This window comes from Protopterus annectens, chromosome 3.part0 (genome assembly GCF_019279795.1).
Source record: "Protopterus annectens isolate FY-2018-M chromosome 3.part0, PAN1.0, whole genome shotgun sequence".
Taxonomy (NCBI): Eukaryota; Metazoa; Chordata; order Ceratodontiformes; family Protopteridae; genus Protopterus; species Protopterus annectens.
The window spans coordinates 1,813,595,669-1,813,612,754 of NC_056731.1; the positions used below are offsets into that span (position 1 = coordinate 1,813,595,669).

Genomic DNA, 17,086 nt, shown 5'->3' on the forward strand with positions numbered 1-17,086 from the left:
CACACATGTATCCTGGTCTAAATGAAAAAAATGTTCAATTAAATGTTTATTAAAACTAAAGTCATTAGCCAGGTAAGAGCTTCATAAGTCAGAATACATAAGGTGTGTTTTTTTGAGTTTTAATTTCTAATATCAAGAAGTGCTACAAATGTAATTCTAATAATTTTTTGTGAATTTTTAAAATTTCATGTTTTAAGTGTTCTTTTTATTGTGGAGATGGTAATTATTGTGTAAATGATATATGCACAATCCTTTTTTTGTTGAACAGTGTACTTTACGTTTAGTAGGACACATGGTTTTATTTTCCAGGAGTACCTTTAAATATTAACAAGTTACTCAGTAGTGAATTTGTTTTAATTGAATAATGAATCCTTAATGGGCTGATTGAAGAATTTGTGATACTTTTTAAACAGGGAAATGTGGGTAAAAAATATGTCTGAAGAAGTATAAGCACTTGCTATACGAAAGCGCTAACAATAAATTGGAGTGTGGTCATGTCATTTTGCCCATTTTGTTGTTTTTTCATAGTTTGCAGTTGGTTTGTGTTGCTTTTTACAGAAAAAAAAACATTTTAATAATTATGTTTGCCTTTCTTTCCTGCATCTGTCACATCACAACAGCTACTAAGCATGGCACAGTAATTAAGTTAGGTCACTTATCCCAACAACAGAGCCATTAAGAAAACAATTACATTTAAATATGCCTTATCAGTTACAGATTGCCAGCATCATACCTCAGATAAATAGTGTAACCTACAGTCTGAACAAAGGCAGGCCTTTCAAGCTTAGTTTTCAGATGCAAATACGTTCATAGGTGTTTACTAGGTTAACGACCACAAGGGCCTTTTTAAGGCTGGACATGCATCCCAAATCTCTGACAAGTTCTGATATCCTTTATAAGTGTAAACAGGAGTTTGGGAGGAGAAACATTTACAAGCAGGGACCTGGGAGATTAACCATTTACAGGTTGCCTGTGTCCATTAGAGACATAGGTGCCTAACCAGGAATGAATTTCCTGATGTTCATCGTGTTACCCTGCTACAGTCATCACACTTAGGTTATCCTGTCGTCAGGCAGTCCCGCAGTCGGCCGGAATTCCAAAGTCTTGGTCCGGCGTCGGTTGCTGTCGCAACCCTGACGTCAGTGTGCCAGGGGTATATATAACGCATCCGACGCCATTTTCTTCAGTCTTTCTTGCCGCGCGGTGCCCGAAGCAGAAGCAGTTCGCAAGTGCCGGTCGGCCGACTGCTGAGATTTTTGAAGTCGAATTTCAGATCCAAAGTCTTCAATAAAGCTAAGTACCCCGTTGGGGAAACTTTTCTTGCCTCAGAAAAAGTTAACAATTGTATTTCTTGTGGGAAGCAAATACCTTATAAGGATTTTCACTCTTACTGCATACCTTGCCTAGACCCAGACCACGACGTCACTGGTTGTCGTTTTTGTGCTAGGTTTAATAAGCGTACTATAAAAAGACATTTTGATTTCGCACGACACTACTTCGGTAGAAAATTTAACTACACTATGCAGTCGGAGCAACCGACTACCAGCGTGCACAAAAAATGCAAGGATAAGGGCAGGCAGCCTAGACCCAAGCCAGACTCCGAGGCCTCGGCTTGTCCGGTCTCCGGTTCACCGGTGAGGCTCCGACGCAGCCCCTGACTACCGCAGATCTGGAACCAGAGACCGCTTCGGAGCTTTTGGCGGAGAGTACTAGGCCGACGCAGCCATTTTGTTTAGCCCCTACTGACGACACTGCTGAAAAAGATGTCGGTGCTGCAGAAACACCTTCGGTTTCTGAAGGCATCTTCAGACCGACGACGCTCACCATAAAAACGTATCCTAAGACTAAGACTCCTATTAAACCTAAAAAGACTGCACTTCAGTCTCCAGTTCAAGGCCCCATGCCTAAGAAACAGATGCTCAAAATGGCTGAAGATTTGATCTCTTTAATCAGGGGTTCCCAACCCCCACCCGACAAAAGGCCTTGACAAGAGGAAGATTATGCCTCCTCTGAACAAGTGTCTATTTCCTCAGGCTCCTCTGAGGACCAAGATTACTCCTTCTCCCCTTATGAAGATGCTGATGCTGACTATTCTATTCCCCTCAGCTTCTCCTCCTGAAGACTACTCCTTTGGGGAAACTTTACACACTATGAGGGAACATTTTCACTGGGAAGGTCAGGATTACTCTGCCTCAAAGAAAAGGCTCAGAGAGTTTCTTTTACTCCCCCAGCACAGACCACTTGCCATCCCCCCAGTTTTAGACACCGTGGATGATGTTTACTTAGAATCCAGTTTGAACCCAGATTCTCTGCCTCCTGCTCCAGCCAAACCTGACAGATACTATAGAGTGCCTGATTCCCACAAATTTCTTTATAAAAGCCCTGTTGCTGATCCAGAGACTATCTCCCAGGGTCCTAAAGGGGCAAAGGCTTCTATGGTAAAAAATCCTGTACCCTCTGAAAGGGACTCCAGAGCACTAGACAGGTGGGGGAAAAAGGTTTACACCTCAGCCACTCTAGCTATGAGGGCACTATATTGCCAATTTCACATGCTAGAATATCAGCAATTTCTAATGTCTCAGTTAAAACAAAAAATGAGCACACTCCCTCAACAGTCTGAATTGAAAGAAATGCAGCATCTGTTGCATGCAACTGAACAGGTGGGCAAACATACTTTACAATGTGGGTTTGATTCTTTGGAGGCTTCCTGCAGAGCAGCTGTCACTCAGTCTGTTATACGTAGGCATGCTTGGTTAAAGGAACAAACTCTGCCTGATCATGTTAAAGCAAAGCTTCTAGATGCTCCCTTACAGCAGGAAGCTCTTTTTGGAGTTAAAGCAGAAGTCGTCTTAAAGAAAATGGAGGATAAGGCAAAATCTATGCAGACAGTCAAATATTTCCTACAGGTACAGCCCCCTCCCTTCAGCAGAAATTGACCAGCAAAGAATTGGTCCTTTCCAGCTACTGACAGACCACAGAGGGGTAAATACAGACATCCAAGAGGCAGAGGACAACCACAAGCCCAGTACAAACCTCGCCAATGGGGCACTGCAACACAGAAGGGAGGAGAAGACAGGACCCAAACTACCAGAAGGCAAACTCAGTGACTTACACCTCATCTGGCCAAGCAGCACACTCTTGGCAGCCCCCTTGGGAGGAAAACTCACACTTTTTTCAGACAACTGGCACATTGTCACAAAGGACAAATGGGTCCTAGACATAATTTCACGAGGATACAGATTCCATTTTCACAACTTGCAATGAAAAGTGTAATACCAAACCTGCCACAAAATCAATGGGCAGTGGCACAAAAACAAATTACAGCTCTTATGGACATGAGAGCAAGGCCAAGGATTTTACTCAAGACTCTTTCTAGTTCCCAGAAAGGACAATGCCTGAAGACCAATTCTGGACCTTTCAATTCTAAACACCTTCTTACAAGTACCCAAATTCAAGATGCTAACACTGCAGCAGCTTCTTCCCATGTTGGGCAAGAAAGCATGGCTAGTAACATTGGACCTCAAGGAGGCATACCTGCATGTCCCTATCAGACAAAGTTGCAGAAGATACCTCCGTTTCATTGCAGGTTCAACCCATTACCAATTCTCTGCACTGCCCTTTGGCTTATCTACTGCACCCAGGGTCTTCACAAAATGCCTGGCACCAGTAATTGCATACTGCAGACAAAGAGGAATTCAAATATACCCATACCTGGACGACTGCCTCATCCAAGCAGAAAGCAAGGACATCCTCTTACAACATCTGACTTTTGTAAAACATCTTCTAAGTTGCCTGGGGTACACTGTAAACGAAAAGAAATCAAAACTAGTACCCTCACAAAATATGACATTCCCGGGTGCCAGCTTGAATACAACGGCCCAGAAGGCTTATCTGACGCCAGACAAACAACTACAACTGACTCAATATTTCAAAACAATGGCAACAAAGACCCAACTACCTGCAAGAAAAATTCTGCAGGCCTTGGGCTTCATGGCATCTTGCATACTACTAATACCATTTGCAAAGCTGCATATGAGGAAATTACAGCGGTACCTAAAAAGCATATGGTCTCAACACAGCCACAGCTTGGACACAATGATATCTCTCATTCCCTGCCTACAACAGGAGTTTCTATGGTGGTCACAGGCATGTCACCTCAAAAAGCGTCAGCCTTTCACCTTGCCCCCAGCCAGGCAAACTATGACAACAGATGCATCGGACTACGCCTGAGGGGCACACATGGCAGGACAGTGCATTCAAGGCGTATGGACTGCAGATCAAAGGAATCTACACATCAATCAAAAAGAGATGCTAGCTGTACAGAATGCTCTGACAGCCTTCAAGAATCTATTACATCCAGGACAACTTACAATAAGGACGGACAACACCACAGTAATGTGGTACATAAACAAACAAGGGGGTACACACTCCTACCCTCTATGCAGGCAAGCAATGACCTTGTGGAACACAGCTCTGGCTTACCAAGTTCAGTTACAAGCTCAATTCCTGCCAGGAAAAAAGAACACATTGGCAGACAACCTCAGCAGAAACATCATGGATCCCCACGAGTGGAAACTGTATCCACAAGTATTTGCAATGATAACTCAAAAATGGGGCCTTCCAGACATAGACCTGTTTGCCAGTCCTCAAAACTATCCACTAACAAAATTTTGTACAAGGACACTTCACCATCAAGCTTGGAAAGTGGACACACTCTCATTCAGTTGGAAAAACTTGACAGTGTATGCCTTCCCTCCATTGCCTCTCCTCACAAAGGTGCTTCTGAAATTCAGAAAGGAGAGACCACGACTGATACTCATAGCCCCAGACTGGCTATGCCAGCACTGCTACCCACTATTGAGGAATATGGCCCAGGGCCCACCTTGGATTTTACCACAAATTGCCCATTTGCTCACACAGCAAAACAATCAGATTCTTCACAGCCAGCTCAAAACCTTAAATCTGGCTGCATGGCAAATCACCTAAGCATCCAGCCAGCTCCTCTTTCCCAAGCAGTTATGGATGTTATTCTGGAAGCTAGGAGGCCCAGCACCAGGAAGGCCTATTCGACAAATGGAAAAGGTTTTGTGCCTGGAACCAAGCTAAAGGCCAAAACACACTTCAGCCTCACATGCCTCAGATTCTACAGTATTTAACTGAAATGTTGCACAAAGGTCTTTCTTTTTCTTCCATTAAAATCCATGCATCAGCTATTTCAGCCCACTACAACACGGATCTACCCTTATTTTCACATCCACTTCTAAGGCAGTTCCTCAGAGGGGCAAAAAACATTAGGCCCCCCAGGAGAGCACCTGCACCAACATGGGACCTCAATTTTGTTCTGGAAAAACTTATGCTACCTCCCTTTGAACCAGCTTTCTCTGCAGATCTACAGTTTCTATCATGGAAGACTGCCCTGCTGCTAGCAATAACTTCAGCTAGAAGAGTCTCAGAGCTGCAGGCACTAATGGCAGTGGAATCTTTCCTCATTTTCCATCAAGACAGAGTTTCACTATGAACTAATCCTTCCTTCATGCCTAAGGTGGTTTCCAGTGTGGCTTTAAATCAAACCATCCACTTATCCACCTTCTTCCCAAATCCACAGAACAAAGGAGAAAGGCTCCTGCATTCCTTGGGCATTCACAGGCAACTTCGTTACTACTTGGATAAAACTAAGGCTTTCAGAAAATCTGACCAGCTCTTTGTATCCTCTGCTACAGCTTCACAAGGGAAGGCTATATCAAAACAAACCATTTCCAAATGGATAGGACATTGCATTCGTTTTTGCTATACCCATCATGGAAAACCAGTTCCTGCTACCATTAGGCTCCACTCTACCAGGGCAACAGCTACATCTACAGCCTTCCTCAGGGGGGTTCCAACCAAGGAGATTTTGGAAGCTGCAACTTGGAGTTCAGTACACACCTTTACCAAACACTATCACTTACCACTTTACTCTAAGACTAGAGCTGGCTTCGCCACTGCAGTTCTGCAGGGCCTTCTAGCCTCCTCTCACCCTCTATAACTCCTCCACCCAGCCTTAGCTTTGGGATTCTACCCAAGTGTGATGACTGCAGCAGGGTAACACGATGAACATACTACAGTTTTGTACCTACCATAAATGTAGATGTTCGAGTGTACACCCTGCTGCAGTCCAGGTTACCCACCCTCCATTCCCTCTGACCTAACTGGCTAAATCTTTACAATACCTTCCTGATGTATTTGCTTATAGCTGGAGGGATTTTGTGTTTGTGCAAAAATTACTTAATTTGGTACTAATTACTGACCACCTTTTTGGGGGCACCTGACATCTGGGGCAAGAAAAACTTAAGAAAATGGCATTTGATGCATTATATATACCCCTGGCGCACTGATGTCAGGGAAGAAGCGACAGGAACTGACGCCGGACCAAGACTTTGGAATTCCGGCCGACTGCGGGACTGCCTGACGACAGGATAACCCAAGTGTGATGATTGCAGCAGGGTGACACTCGAACATCTACATTTATGGTAGGTACAAAACTGTACTTTCCCCATCCAGTTGTCCAAGTTGCACTTGAATTGGGTTGGGGAGAAACTCTGCTTCACATGGATGGGGAGCTTGTCCCATAGACGAGGTAGTCTCTGGGATACATACCTGTCTCTCCAGCAGGTCCTATTTATATCTCAGGCAAGGTTTAAGTCTTTAGAACGGGTAATTCTGGTGCTGTTTTTTTTTTTTTTGTGGGTGTGCAGGAGGTCCATCAGAGTGGGGTCTGACAGTGCCCTGTATGTCAGGCATAGATCTCCACTCAAAAGCTTGTAGGAAGCAGAATACATGGATAGGGCCTTGAGGCAGTCTGCACAGGACATTTTACTTATGCCCTGTATTCTTTTAGTGAGGAACGTTCCAATTGTTGGATATGCCTGGTTAGGTACATACCAAAGGAGGCTTTGTATTCAATGATGTGTCCGATGAATGCCAAATACAGTGGAACAGTGACTTCCTTGGATTTAGATGCCATACATTTGTTTATACGTTGCACAACATAGAATGATTTCCTGACTACTGTAGACACGTGATGGTCAAAAGCTCGATTACTATGTGTGTGTCCCTGACTACTGGGTCAACTCTAAAGGGTGTGTTGTCAGTATGATAGCACAGGTGGATGACTTCCCAAAGGATACTATTATGCATTTCTTGGCATTTAGTTTGAGTTCATGGCTCTGACATCAGCTGTTTGTCTGTGTCAGCCCCTCCTGGAGAACATTTATGTCAGTGTGGAGTTCAGTGACAAGCTCCTAATTTGCAGTCCTCTGCAAGTTTAGTTAGCCAGAGACCACTGTTATTGGCCTTGACTTCAGAGAAGAAAATGCCAAAAAGGACCGATCCAAGGACTGATCTCTGAGGGACTCCACTTGTGACTGGCCTCTTTGTACAGGTGGACTCCCCATTTCTAACTTTCTGGGTCCTGTCTGTGAGCCAGTTGGCTATCCACCAGGTAACATACGAGTTTGCACCTAATCTGTTGAGTTTGTAAACAATGCCTGAGTGGGGTATTGTGTCAGATGCTTTGGCCAGGTCATGGTAAGCAGTGTGAGCCATTTTTCCCTATTCCATTACCTTCTCCGAGAAGTTCACCAGGTTGAGGAGATGTGATCTGCCCTTGATGAAACCAGACTGGGTTGTGCCCAGTGTCTGGAGGTTTACTTTATCGTGTTGATCATTTCCATGATAATTCTTTCCATGGCTTTACATATAAGACTAGTGAGACTTATGGGTCTGTAGTTTCCAGGGTCTGTAGATGGCCTACCTTTGTGCAGAGGGATGACTGTTGCTGTTCTCCATTCATGATGCACAAAGCCTGTTTGGAGGCTACAGTTAAATAGTAATTCCAGAGGCCCTGATATGTCATGTTTCATACTATTTAGAAGGCATCCTGGGTTATTGTCTGGGCCCATTGATGCAGTGATCTTGGTCTTAGAGAGAGAGCAGTAAGGACCTGTTTCCTAGTGATAGTAGGGGTAGTTATATTTGATGGTATTTCCTGAGGGAAGGTTGAGGGGGAGAGAGGGGTAAAGTTGGAAGTAAATTTATCACGCAGGTGGTTTGCTACATCTTCTGGCTCAGTATAGGTGGCTTCATTTACAGTGCAGTTGTGTGTTGCCTTTGAGGTTGTGAGCATAGCTAAATAATGCTTTGTGGTTGTCCTTGGCCTGGGAGCCCAAACCTACTTCAAATTTGGCTTTGGTAGACTTTATTTGTCCTCTGAGTTGTGTGTTTAGTTTGATGAGAGTGCTTTTATCCTGCTGGGTGCTGCACCTCCTCATTTTTGCCATGATTTTCTTCCTTCTGTTATACAGCCTATTGAGTTTACTTTTCCACCAAGGTGGCTTGTTCTTCTTCCTGATGGGTACAGCTGTCTCTATGCAGCTATTAACACACTTGTGCATGATTTCTCTGAACATTTCTACATAAGTAGCAGTGTCTCAGGGTTTATGGGGGCTTGAAATGTTGCCAAGTTATCACTTAATAGCTTTAGAGTAGCTTTTGAATATTCCAGGTTTAGGTGGGGGTCCATGTTTTATTTTTACTTCAAAGGTGACCATTTTGTGGTGTGACCTTACAGTAGGGCATGTGCAGCACTGTCCCATACTAGTGAGGACCAGATCCAGTATGGTTGTACCCCTGGTTGGTGTATTGACTATCTTGTCCAGAGAGTTTGTGTTAACAAATTCCAGGAATCTCTGTGCCTGTACTTTTGGTGTCATGTAGGAATCCCAGTCAGTTGTGGGGTAACTAAAGTCACCTGTGAATATGGTATTGGGTTGGATGGTTAGTGTTTCTAATAAGTTTTAAATACATGGTCTGGGTTTCCTGGGTCATAGAAGGGGACATATAGCCTGCAAGGAAGTGGTATTGGAATTTGCCTATGGTGATTTGAACAAGCTGAGATCCCTCATAAAATCCTCCAAAGCTAGTTATGAAAATAAAATTGCCAAAGATTCCAAAGACAACCGCAAGGCATTCTATAGCTATGTCAATAATCTAAATGGCAATGCTCAGATCTGCTGTGAGCTACGACAGAATGGCATTAAATATACTGATCCCAAGGATATTGCCTATATCCTGGCAGATCGATTCAGTGCCAACTTCACCCCACCTCTTACCCCCTAAAGGGCCTATCACAATACCGAAAGATTGCCAAATTCCAGTAATAACGGCCAGACAGGTAAAAAACGCACTCTCCATGGCTAATAATACAGCATCCATGGGACCAGTTGACATCCCGGGCTGTGTACTACATGAACTACAAAATGAACTGGCACCTCATCTAAGTGTCATGTGTAATCATAGCCTCATCTTAGGCTTTGTGCCCACTGAGTGGCGCACAGCTACAGTTATCCCACTCTACAAGGGGGGGGGATCCACCTTGGATCCTGGGAACTACCGCCCCATCAGTCTGAAGAGCCTGATCTGCAAGGCCATGGAACATATTGTCATGGAACTTATAAACAAAGACATTGGCAACCTTCAAACACTGGACCCCACCCAGTTTGGGTTTGTGAAGGGCCGATCTTGTCTCCTCAACCTGATTGACTTCTTTGAATCAGTCTCCAGAGGTGTGTAAGAGGGTAAGATGGTCCACACAGCCTATCTGGACCTCGCCAAGGCCTTCAACACCATCCCCCACTCTGGAATCATAGATAAACTTACTAAGCTGGGCATTAATCCCTGTGTCACTCGATGGATTGCAAACTGGCTTACTGACAGAACCCACACTGTAAAAGTATCCGACTACAAATCCAGCTCCAGACAAGTGACAAGTGGAGTACCTCAGGGTTCAGTCCTGGGACTGCTCTTGTTTGGCATCTACTTCTCTGAAGTACAGGCCAACAATAACGGACTCTGGCTAACAAAGTTTGCAGATGACTGCAAACTGGGAGCCATTATTGAATCCCTAAATGATGTGGATATTCTATAAAAGGGCCTTACAAAAACAGATGCTTGGTACCTGGAGCCATGGGCTCAAGCTCAATGCCAAGAAATGTATAGTTATCCCCTTTGGAAAAAATGTACCTGTGAATTACCACATAGGTGGCAATGCACTAAACACCGAAAGTGTGGTAAGAGACTTTTGGGACACGTGGACAGTGGTTTTACCTTCGATAACCACATCGCCACAGCAGTCAGGAAATCCTTCTATGTGGCACACCTCATCACTAAGGGCTTTTCATCCAGAAAAAAGGAGGTTATTGTCCCACTGTACTCATCCCTTATTAGACCCATTATAGAATACAACGCCCCGTTTGGTATGTATCTCAAGACATCTGCAACAACTGGAAAGGCCACAGAAATACCTCACTAAAAGAATCACAGGCCTAAAGCAGATACCCTATTCTGACTGTCTAAAAAAACTCCAGCTATACTCTGTGGCATATTGCCTACTCAGAGGCGATCTCTGCTTAACATACAAGGCCATGTCAAACCCAGAGCTGTTGAACATGCTACACTTAAAGAAATCCCAATCCCTCAGAGCCACACACTCCAGGGATCTAAACCTTGTCATCACAATCAACAAAACATGCTGGAGGTATAGGTTCCTGACCCAGAGACTCCCCAGACTCTGGAGTAGACTGCCCATACATGTCAAGCAGAGCGCCTCTTTAGCCCTCTTCAAAAGGAACCTTGACGATTGGATAGGAGATAGAAAATTCACCCCATGGATCAAGTCAGTCGCCCTGCTAGACAGGGGTCCAGCAAAGTAAATGTGGGATAAAATAGCCAGGGAATTATTATGGCTAGGCTTGTATAGGCCCTAGGGCTGATAGCCTAGTACCAACCTATTGAGCAGCTCAAGTGCACTGTCCAGTTTGACCAGCCTTGAAGTATATTTATTTTTGATGTAAATAGATACCCCTCCACCTTTTGTCCTTGCCTGTGAAGTAGCTGGTCTAAATGTGTGGAAGGCATCATAACCTTACGTTGTTGGATTGCTCTCCACGGCTATAAACCATGTCTCACTGACTACACAGACATCAGCATTCTCTAGGCTGAAGAGAGCTTCTAGGGAGTGGAGTTTTTCATTTAGACTCTTAGCATGGAGTCTTTCCCTTTAATAAAACTCAGTGCCACAAAGAAAGAAAGCAAATATGATGATGATTGCTATTGTGTAGTCTGGGAATTGGGTATCTGGTATTACCACAGAAGGAAGCATTTATAGGAGGTGAAAACCTGGAAGTGTTGTGATTACATTGTGTAGTCTGGTACTGGGGTTTCTAGTATTGCTACTGTCGTGGACCTACAGCAGAATTTGCTAATTTGTTGCAGAAAATAATGTACATGTTTGTTTTCAGACTCGTACATGTCAAACCAGGAATTCATAACAATTTAGACTAAGATAAAAACTGATCATTATTGCATTTAACCTTTTTTAACAAATAAATGAGTTATTTTGTTTAGCAGTTATTTAAAATGTTCTATTTTTTTTTTTACTTTTTATGTCTGTGTGTTCTTCAGGGGAAGCCATAGTTCCTGTAGCAAACTGTGACATAAAACAATACAATGCCAATCCCAAAGAACACATTCCTTTAAAAAAGTACATAAGCTACTGGAAAGATTACTCTCAGAGTGAATGCACTTCTCCTAGGGACTGTCTTTACCTCAAAGACTGGCATATGCACAGGTTAGAGCTTCTTTTTGAATTTATTTCATGATTTGATTGTATGTTTCCACATATTCTGATTTTGCACACACACACAGACACAGTTGGTTTAGATGTATGTTTCATACTCTTTCTTGTTTAGAGGGAATGCCAGACATGTTAGTAATGAAAACAGTGATCCATTGCATGTTGTCATCAGTAATGCTAAACCATCAGTTTAAGCAGACACAGTGATATTAAAGCATCAGTCCAAGCTAAACAGTAGATATACACCGACCAATTAATCGTTCAAGGCTATTGGAATGCACACACTGTGGTAAGGTGCTCTACCCATAAGGCTGTTGGAATGCACACACTGTGGTAAGATGCTGTGCCCATAAGGCTGTTGGAATGCACACACTGTGGTAAGGTGCTCTGCCCATAAGGCTGTTGGAATGCACATACTGTGGTAAGGTGTTCTGCCCATGCAACAGTCTGTAGTAACTTAGTCTTTATTCCATTTCTTTCTGATTTTTTTGAGAAATGTGAAATAACTTGCTTTTGAGTTTAATGTGTGTTATCAGTATATTACTGCAGAAGGTCTTATTCCTGTCTTCCTTCGCATTTTGTTTTTCTTCTAAGGTTGATTTGCTTTCTGGAACCAAAACATATCACTGGTGTAGTACTGTATATAGTCTATAGTAGTAGTGTTACATAATATGCATTGGAAGCTAGATTTCCTTGATTACTTATCTCAGTGGTCAAGTTGAAACTTTTACTGGAACCATCAACCATTGGGAAGATTTTACTTTAAGACAAAGGCTCACTTTTCCAGGCCTTATTCTCACGTTCCCCATTTCTGCTATTTTCTCCCCTGTCTTCTGACACCATCCCCTTTGTTGCATGGAACAGCAGGCTGACTAGTCAAGTCAGTCAGTCAGTCAGAAATGTATTTTGGTACCTAGCCTAGAAGATGAACAATATCGGAATATAAAACATGAAGCAATTGTTCTGGTAGGGCACATTAAACGGAATATATACACTTCCTAAATTCATCATTTTAGAAAAAAATGCTTTGTCAAACAGATGAGTCTGTAGGACCTGTAAAAATGTTATTTCTCTCTGGAGTGTGCCATAAATTGCCAATGCCACAGGTCATCATCATCAGCCTCCCTTTTCCCATTTTTCTACATGGGGTTGGTGTGTCTTTTCACCTGTTGCCACCTCTCAATTCAGTGTCACTTTCCTACCTTGCCAGTCATGCCTAACTTCTGCAGATCTGTCATGCAATCCATCCATCCATTTCATGGCTGGACATCCTTGTTTCCTATGGCTTTCTTCCTGACTGTCCCAAATCTTCCTCACAAAATTGTGTTTTGCTTTCCTTCACACAAGTCCAAACTCCCATAATCTGCTCTCCTTGACCTTCCCTGCAACTGGGGCTCTTGAGCTTCTGCCCTGTTGTACAGATTTCTTTGATAATCCCATAGTGTGCATCCTACCACCCATTTCATGCACTTCACCCCAGTCACCTTAAGCTTCCTCATTTGCCCAGGTTTCTGTACCATACAGAATCACTAGTTGCACTACTGTTGTGTACATCTTACCTTTTAGCTTCTTTGGCATTCTTCTGTCACACAGTACATGCAACACTGTGTGAGGTGGTTGCAGCATCTCTGATTCTATGTAGCTTTTACCTCCTCATTAAGACTTCTCCTCAGCTACCCCTTCCGGATATTTGAAGCTGTTAACCCGTTCCAGTATTTTCCCTCCAGTCTCAGATTTAAGCTTCATTTGATTTTCCTTCCATTTGCTGGCAGAATGACTGTGTTATCTGTACCCAGTTTCATGCCATATGCTTCCAGTTTTGCATTGCATTCCCCTATCCTTTGCTGCAGTTTTTGCTCAGTGTCTGCCTGTAATGCCACATTGTCTACATACAGCAGAGTTTGTTGATCTGTCTCCTCTGACCTGTTTCCTAATGTAATCCATCACTTGTATGAACAGCAGAGGGCTCAGAGCAAAGCCCTGGTGTATGTCCTCTCCTAGTGGGAACCTTCTGTGATTCCAAACACTGTTCATACTTGCCTGCACTAATTCTATAATTGTTTCTGGTACTGCAGAGCATCGTAGGACTGCCCAAAAACCTTTTTCAGACCTTGTCATATGCTTTCTCCAGGAGTGCCCAATTGGATTCTTTCCTTATCTCCACTTATTCTCCACTGTCTGTCTCACTACAAACATCAGGTCAGTTGTACTGCAGCCTTATCTCAATCCAAACTGTTCTCCCATCTTACTTTCTACACTGTGAGTATTCATTTATCAGTCACCCTCTCACTTTCATTCAGTGTGAAAGGAGGTTACCTCTGTACTGCTCTGAATTGTGAATGTCCCTTTTGTTTTTTGGCACTAGAATACCTGTTCTGCACTCATCTGAGATATGACTATCTCCCCATATTGCAGTGAGTACCCTGAAGAGATATTTCTTCCCAACTCACCCAACAACTCAGACATATATCTGCTGCGACTTCATCTAAACCTGCTGTTTTCCTATACTTCATTTTTCTTAGTCCTGTTCTTCTAGGGTGGGTTTGCCTTCTTTTTTTATAAGCTGCCATGGTGGCAGTAAAGCTTATGTGGGGTTTTCTTCATTCAGAATCTGCTGGAAGTACTCCTTCCATCTGCCTCTGATGTCCTGTGGACTGGTGAGCAGATTGTTGCAGTCGTCCTTTATGAAAGATGTCTGACTGTCTTATCTTTCTGTTTTTGTCTTGAAACTTGATTTTCTTTATTCCATCTGCTTAGTCACTTTCCCAAAGCTGGTAGAGTTTCTCTGATGCCTTATTCTTCGCTAATGTGATTAGTTTCTTGGCCTCTTTGTTAGTCAGCCAGCATCCCTTCTTAGCCTGGTCCATCCTTTCTATCTTACTTCTTCCTGCACTACTTATTTCTTTTGATAACTTCTTGGAATTCTGCATTCCACCACCAGCTTTTCTGGCTTAGCCACATACTTGTTCTGTAATCTGTGGTCTTCACACTTGCTGTTTTGAGACATTAATTCTTTGACTCCACTTATTTCTTCTTTCTGAGGTGAACCCCTGTACTTTCACTCTACTCAACTTCCAGGTCTTCTGCCTAGTCTTCATTGACCTTAGAACTTTCTCTGACTACTGCTTGCAGTTGATTGTTGCCACCAGTAGTTTATGCTGGGAGCTGACAGTTTCACCAGGGGTGATTTTGTCATCTCTTATACTACACAATGCCCTTTCCTTACCAAGAGAAAGTATACCTGAGTTGCATGTTGACTTTTATGTATGAGATGTTCTCTCTTGTTGAACCTTATGTTGGCTGGCCACTATCAAGCGATATGCTGGACAGAAGCCCAGAATGGTCTTGCCCTGATTCCTGTTAACCCAGGCAGTCCTTGTATCCTCTTTTGTCTGTCCTGATATATACATTCAGGTCCCCCACTGTGAGCCCAAACTTATTTTGTACTGCTTTATTTAGCAGGTCCTGCACTCTTTTCCTCACGATCACAACCCTGCTATGGGGCATAGGCTGAGCTTTTGTATAGGGCCTTGTCTTTACACTACGGTCTAATTGCTATGAATCTGTCATTAATTCTGGTTATATCCATCACTGTCTTTGGCAGATTTTCTTTCATCATAGTTCCTATACCCTTCGTAGTCTATCTTCCCCTTGAGTAGTAGACTGTGGATTCCATAGCAAGTGACTTTGCTGCTCTGTCTTTCCGTCTTTTCCCATGGATGCACAGGATGTCCAATGTCCTCCCACTCCCAAGATGCATCCTGTCAGTGAACCTAAATTCACTGTAGCAATCCTTAATTTGTTTTTGGCAGATCAATTGATTTTACATCCAGCTTTCACTCAACAGAGCTTCGGGTACGTCTGGGCAGCTGGACACTGGCTGGCCAGTAACTTATTGACCTAGGTCTACTGGGCCTTATGACAGGTACATACTAGGAGTACAGGTGCATAAACCCCCTCCCAGCATTTGCATCAGTCACTGACTTATGTCATAGTAAGTTGGGTCCTCAGTTCACTTAACACTAGCAAATAAACAATCCCATTTTGTGTGACCTTGGTCAGCATGACTAAATCACTGAGAGACAATTTGTATACTGCTGAGTAACTAATCCTAACATGGGATACAGTCTGTGATCCATGTTATCCTGTCTAGAGGATACTGTGCACCACAGTTGATGGATGAAATGGTTGGTCTACACAACTTGTCCTCCAGCAGACATCATGCAGAGTCTGTGATGCTGCACACAACTCCATTTAGTTTTGGGTGCACTGTGTTGGTATATTTCTCAAGTTATTGGGAAGATTGGGATTGAACTGTGAATCCAGTGCCTTCCATCATTGAGATGGAAATACCCAGCATGTTTTTAAAAGATGGGGGGGGACATCACACAGAAATGGGAAGAACATGCAAGCTGTACACAGACAGTGACCAGAGGTCAGGATCAAGCTCTATACGTTGTGTCTGTAAGGCAAAGCAATTATGCAAACTGTGTTCTAATGCCAATGTTATAGATGTGGCCCTGATAAGAAAAACATTGAATAACGGATTTTACAAGCCACATCTCAGACACCAATAGCCACACACAGCTCAGACAACCTGAATGAGTCAGCTCAAGTCTCTGGAAAAACGAGGATGGGAATGAGCATCGGGATCACCTTCCCCATTTTGGAGGGAGGGAGAGGGGGTTCCTGGTCTGGCAGTGCTCAAGTGTGAGTGCAGGCTTGGATGGAAACAGTTGACTGGGAGAGTTAGGCTTGAAATCCTAAACCAATGATGTTAGCCCTTAGGAGGCACACATCTGGGAGAGATCTTTGAAATCCCTGTGGTGATGCTGGCACTGCATCACAATCAGTGATGTGGTTAGGGCACGGAAAGATGCTTGCATACTCTTCCTCAGTAATGCAGGCCACTGACCGGTGGAAGTATGTGCCAGCTGGGACTAGACAAAGATGCAGTCATGTCCCAGTCTGTGGAATAAGTTAGAGTCACCCAGTAGATGGGATGCATGTGCCCTTGATCATGTCTGTCTGAGGTTGATAAGGACCCTTACAGGCTTCAGTCTGAGGGGAGTGAGACAGATTGTCTAGTCATGGTGAGAGGAACTGCCCCCTACAACATTGTTAGTGGATGTGGGAGATCAGGTAGAGGAGAAATAATTACCTTAATGGCTGCCTGGATAGTTTATCTATGATCTGTTAAAGTGCAGTATTTTGCCTGTTAGTTTTCTGAAAGGTAAATTCCAAAAACTATGAATCGAAAACACTGTAAAAGCACACACTTTTTTGCAGTGGGGCAAGCCCCCTGCATGTCCCCATATGATGTACCCCCTAAATTACATATATCAGCTCCATGGTTGCATCACAGAAAAAGGCAAAAACCTTGAAAAGCACACCACCAGTTTCCACTATGCAACA

General features: G+C 43.4%; 1 protein-coding gene across 6 annotated transcripts in view; it reads left to right on the top strand.

Moving 5' to 3' along the window:
- The window catches only part of JMJD4 (jumonji domain containing 4), a 381,468-nt gene that overhangs the window by 198,682 nt on the left and 165,700 nt on the right, over positions 1 to 17,086 (top strand). For all 6 annotated transcript variants that reach the window (XM_044065866.1, XM_044065868.1, XM_044065864.1 and 3 more), the window contains one exon: positions 11,500 to 11,665. In XM_044065866.1, coding sequence (XP_043921801.1) covers positions 11,500 to 11,665 — 166 coding nt within the window. The remainder of the gene's footprint in view (positions 1 to 11,499; positions 11,666 to 17,086) is intronic.